Source organism: Emys orbicularis, chromosome 5, assembly GCF_028017835.1.
Source record: "Emys orbicularis isolate rEmyOrb1 chromosome 5, rEmyOrb1.hap1, whole genome shotgun sequence".
NCBI classification, from domain to species: domain Eukaryota; kingdom Metazoa; phylum Chordata; order Testudines; family Emydidae; genus Emys; species Emys orbicularis.
The window spans coordinates 109827605-109833604 of NC_088687.1; the positions used below are offsets into that span (position 1 = coordinate 109827605).

Below are 6000 nucleotides of genomic sequence, written 5' to 3' on the forward strand. Positions count from 1 at the left end.
CAAAGTTAGCCAATTTAATGGCCTGATTAGGCAGTAATTTGAGACTAACAATAACAAAATTCAACAAATCACAAAAACAAAACAGAGAAGGCCTGGATCCCTCCCCAAAAAACCCATTACAACCATCCAGTATAGAGAAAACTTGAAAATGGATCAGAGTTTTGGCAGAAAAGAGAAAACAAGAGAGATCTATGTTGTTTGTAAGGGGAGGATAATTGTGAGGTTCATAAATTAACTCAGAATCAAAGAGAATGCACATATTCCTGGAAAAACCCAGGATCCAAAGGTAACCTCTTAAAAAGCAAGAATAAATGATGGAACAATTGCAATCAGGACCAAGAAACACTACCTCAACTTTGTCAGTATTCATTTAAACTACAAATCCCCCAAAATGGCTAATCACATTTAGAAATGCTTTTGTAGTAGACATCAAATAATGTCACGTTCAAGCTGCTCTCTTCACCTTTACAAAGCTTCATCCTACTCTACATCTCTCTACCCTCATCTCCTAAGTATTCGCAATATTTAAACTCTGGCCAATCTGCCTTCTTCTTGCCCTATTTGTCTCCTTTACCTTCTCCATATGACTGGAATAATCTCCCTACCAATATATGCCAAGCTCCTTCCTTCTCCTTCCACAAACTTCTAAAACCCACCTATTCTGTGAAGTTTTTAAGAGAGACTGGGCTGGGGCCATTATCTACTGTTCTGTCTGTACTGTTGGTTTTCACTTATATATTTAGATTATAAATCTTCTTTTGTGTTTGGTAGTGACCTACATAGCACTTACAACACTATGTTCATTTACTTATCTATATAAACAAGAGAGCAGAAGATACAGATCTGGAACTGCAGACAAATTATATTTAACAATTTTATATAATTATGATGGATAATATAGATTTTTATTTTTAAGTTTTTTTATTTTTATCTTTTTAAATTTCACAATTGTGGGAAATTATGGAGGAGGCTAGACAATGGCTAGTCAGACAATAATTACTTAATGACAGTAAATGTTGAGATTCAAAAAGTTAAAGCTTTATAACTGTTAATACACTAATTGTCAACATCATATGTCAAAATATACAAAGTAAATATCATTAAATCAAATTCTAAAAAGTTTGCAAGCAGCATTTTTCTTACTTTGGCTATCTGTAAATTACCTTTATCATTGATGGAATTTTTTTTTGTCAGTTTGTGTGTGTACACTGAAATGGACTTTTATCAATAAAAATTTAATCCTTTCAAGACTATTTAATAACAATGAAAGTCAGGGGACAGCACTAATAGATATAAAGAAAAATAATACAGGGTCCAACACAGAACCCAAACAATCAGTCGGAAGCCTACACTGACATAAAAGTGAAATGGCATGATCCCACACAGAACCCAAACAATCTGAGAGCTATAAATTAAATCAATAGAGCAATGAATCATGGAAGTCAAAAGTGGACAGCCACGGAACATAGCCTTGTCTAATACAGGAATACTAACAAAAGTAAGGCAAATAACCATGTGTTTTATCCACTAAAACATCAATTGTACAACATAAGGGACACTGTCAATTTAAATATTGTCCACAATTGAAATTTTGTAAACAAAAACAAAAAACAAGATTTTATAAAATGTAATACCAAAATAAATGTTTTCATAATGTTTTTAAAGTTTGAAACCCAGAACTAAGAACCTGAAAATAAAACTGATAAACTAGACAAAAGTTAAATTGACTTAACTGATTTTATTACCAAGCCAAGAGAAAAAAATAAAGAAAAAAAAATAGTAACAAAAACTGGAGTTTCAAAAGAAACTACAGAGAATAGGATCATGCAAACAGATATTGCCATGAACAATAAGACAAGATGTCATCCACAAGAAAAAGCGGGGGGGGGGGGGGGAAATACATGAAGACAGAGTTTTAGGCTACAAATTCATTTCAGGCCATAATGTTTGTGGCTGTTCCACCTCAAACAATCCACAGGACAGGATGTCCACTAAGGAGATACATATTAAAACAACATCTCTTTGCCTTTAACACCTAAAAAAACCTAAAAGTGGATGTAGAGTGCAGTGAGAACAAAGGATCCCAATTATTACATCATCATTTTCTGGTGCATATTTCATTTATTTTCCTTCCTTTTCACCAAATCCTTATGTTCTGAGGGGAAACCGCAGGAGGAGAGGGAGTTAAAAAAACCGCACCCCAAATTAAGGATTAAAAAACGACCCAATTCATTTGGTGGAGCAATTTGAATGAGTGCGACTTTAACCATATTATTAATATACACAGCGAAATCCTCCCTCCCCGGAGGGTGAGGCTATAAATACTGCCCTGACAGTTAAGCAGCGAGTCTCCTGGCCCTGCAGAAGGGTGAAAGGTTTAGGGCAGGTCTGACTCCCTCGCCTCTGGACAGGCACAGGGTCCCCACGTTCATCCCCGCCTTGCGGCATCCGCCCAGCAGTGTCCGTGGCGAATGCTGGGCGTGTGCGTCCAGCCAAGGGGGAAGGGCGGACAAGTGGCAGGGGTGAAGGGGGGATGGAGAGAGGGACACGGAGAAAGGCCGGGACGGGGGGGGGGGGGGGAGCAGAAAGGGAGACAGATGCATGGAAGGAAGGGACGGACGGGGATGCAGCGGGTCAGGCAGGCAGCGGGGGGAGGGCAGCCGCGGGCCGGGGACTGGGCTCACCCGGGCCTGCCGCTCCAGCTGGGAATGGAGGCTGGAGCCCTTCAGCCGCTGCACGATCTGAGCGATGGCCAAGGAGAGGCCGGTGTCCTGCTCCAGCATCATCCCAGCGCAGACCGGCGGGATGCGTGCCCGGTCAGCACCCCTCGTCGCCGTAGCGGGGCCAATTTCAGGGGGACACCCTCGCTCCTTTCTGCTACTTCACTGACGGCGTTACCAGGCAACTAAGGGAGCGGAAAGCGGCGCTCTGCTGCGGATTCCGGCTGAAAACTGGCTTCCCCACAGCAGAGTTCCGGGCTCCGGCCCTTCCCCCGCCTGGTTCTGCACTAGCCCAGGGCACCATAGACACAGGGTGACATGAGTGCTGGCCCTGTCGATACCAAAGGCAAAATTAACCTTTACTGCAAAAGGCCAGTATTTCACCCTCAGCCCCTGAGCAGGAGACAGGCTCCCAGCCCCACCTGCTGTCCAGAATAAGAGACACCCTCTCCCCCAGCACTGACTGCAGCATTCACTAGTGTCGCCACCAATGTGTTCCACCTATGGAGCCAGTCACCATGACAGGGCACTCTCCACCCCACCAGCACTGCCCTGCTGCCTCACACACTGTTCCTATGCCTCCTGTTACACTTTTCTGGGGCTGACCCCTACGAGCCTACTGCCTCACCATAGCACCCCATGGCAAAGCCATGGCATGCCATCCCAGGGCTTTACATGCCGTCCTGGGCTGGGACCACACCATAATTAAAGCATTGGGGTGGTTAGAATTGGGAGGCGTAGGCTGTATGCTTAGCTCTGCCACTGACTTTCTCTGAGTCTTTTGGCAAGACATTTAGGCCTGGCATAAAAAATGAGATTGACCTAGCTATGGCACGCAGAGCAGTGAAAATATTTTTGCCCTGAGTGCCAGGCCTAGGAAGAATTATTCTATCACTGTAGCTACAGCCTATTTCTGGAAAACCTCCACCGTTGATATATGAAGTGTCTATACTACAGCAGCATAGCTGCAGCTATGGTGATCTCTCACATATTCCTGGAATTCGGGACTGTGACGTTGCACTCTATATGATTTTATGAAAATATGCTAATGTAACTGGAATATGCTTCATGCAAAAGGTCTTTTGTAAGGTATCATTACAAAGCTTATAATCTACTGAGTGTGGTCATCCTATTTGTATAAAGGTATCACTCTTGTATCTGAAACTAGAAATATGAAATATAACTCTGAGGGCCTATTGTAATTATGCAAAGTGTGGGCCATTAATGGTGGTTTGGAATCTTGATGACTCCCATTAACCAGGACAACTGTCTGCAGATGGCTCTGTTTTACTTGTAAGTCTCCCTGTATATGTGTGTGCTGGCAAGTGGGTAATGAAGACTTACAGTGACATGTGATCATGTCACCTGAACTGGAATCTTTAACCTGGTGCTTTTCCATTGAAAAGGTGGGGGTGGGAACCCAGAGGGACAAAGGATTCCTGCCTTATGCAAAAGATATATAAATGGGTGGAACAGAACAAAGAGGAGCCATCACGAGAAATCCCCTAGCTACCACCTGAACTGGAACAAGGGCTGTACCAGGGGAAAGGATTGTGCCCAGACTAGGAAAGTGTCCAGTCTGTGAAAGAGACTTATTGAAACATCTTTCAGGGTGAGATTTTATCTGTACTCAATTGTATTACTGTATTAGGCTTAGATTTGCATGTTTTATTTTATTTTGCTTGGTAATTCACTTTGTTCTGTCTGTTACTACTTGGAACCACTTAAATCCTACTTTCTGTATTTAATAAAATCACTTTTTACTTATTAATTAACCCAGAGTATTTATTAATACCTGGAGGGGTGGGCAAACAGCTGTGCATATCTCTCTATCAGTGTTATAGAGGATGAACAATTTATGAGTTTACCTTGTATAAGCTTTATACAGGGTAAAACGGATTTATTTGGGTTTTAGATCCTATTGGGAGTTGGGCATCTGAGTTTTAAAGACAAGAACACTTCTGTAAGCTGCTTCTGTAAGTCTGCAGTTGTGGGGCAAGTAATTCAGTGTTGGAGCAGACGGGCGTGACTGGCTCAGCAAGACAGGATGCTGGGGTCCCGAGCTGGCAGGGAAAGCAGGGGCAGAAGTAGTCTTGGCACATCAGGTGGCAGCTCCCAAAGGGGTTCTGTGATTCTAACCTGTCACAGGGACACTCCAGTACTTCTGGGAACAGCCCGCGCTGGCATGACCTTGGATACTAGGTTAGGGTTACCATATTTCAAGTTCCCAAATAGAGGACATTGCCAGGGAGCGTTGGAGGGGGAGGCAGGGTTCAATTTTTATGAGAATATCATACCATGCCACCCTTACTTCTGCGCTGCTGCTGGAAGTGGTGCTGCTTTCAGAGCTGGGCGGTTGGTCAGCAGCCGCCGCTCTCTGGCCGCCCAGCTCTGAAGGCAACGCCACTAGCAGCTGCAGCGCTGAAGTAAGGGTGGCAAACCAGTAAACATACACACCGCTATTAGGACATGCCAGGAATTGTAATTCTACCAGAAGCAATGTTGGAAAAGGACAAGCAAAGAAAAATCATGGACCTTTCTTCATATTTCAAAAATCCGCCAGACGGAGATCAGAGGACCAAAAAGGAGGCCATAGCTGGGAAAATCTGTACATATGGTAACCCTCCACTTGATACATCTGCAATCATGCTGTACAGGGGACATCATTTTTAAAAGCATGCCACTTTACCCCCCTCCCCTACCCCCGCATGACTTTGCATGCAAGGTCACACCAGCAGAGAGGGGAGCAGTACGCTCTTCAAAAGAATGTCCCCCAGCCGATACTGGACCACATCTGTTTTTGTCTGAGTATCAGATAGAGGACAAACCCTAGAAAAGCAGGACTGTCTGGTTTAATACCAGATGAATGGCCTGCCAAGCTGTAGCTCTGCGTTTGTAGTTCTTGTAATGTAGACAGAACCTTAGCCTCAGTTTCCTGCTAAAACTTGCTAAAATATCACACTATATAACAAATCAGAAGTAAGTGTTGGGAAAGCCAAGGGAGGTGGCTTGAAGAATGAAATTCAATAATCTTTAACAAACCAAAATTTGACTTTAAAAAGACAGCAATCAGCACTACCCAGAATCCTTAACAAGCAGTCTAAATGGGATAGTTATCCTGTTTTTCAATGAGCCCTAATATTAGGAACAAGTTTTTTTCATTAGTTTGTCACACTCTGTTTTGGAATTAGATATGTCCCCCTCTCTGCTACCAAATGTTGTTTTCAAGTGAGATAATCTGCGATTATAAAGTGATCAATGGGAACAATGGTCTAACCAG

The 6000-nt window shown here is 43.2% G+C and overlaps 1 protein-coding gene across 2 annotated transcripts in view; it reads right to left on the reverse strand.

Moving 5' to 3' along the window:
* TBC1D19 (TBC1 domain family member 19) overlaps window positions 1–2846 on the reverse strand; it is a 107946-nt gene extending 105100 nt beyond the window's left edge. For both annotated transcript variants that reach the window (XM_065405189.1, XM_065405188.1), the window contains exon 1: window positions 2685–2846. In XM_065405189.1, the coding sequence (XP_065261261.1) occupies window positions 2685–2786 (102 nt within the window). In that variant the 5' untranslated portion in view covers window positions 2787–2846. The remainder of the gene's footprint in view (window positions 1–2684) is intronic.
* Between the last annotated feature and the right edge of the window lie 3154 nt (window positions 2847–6000).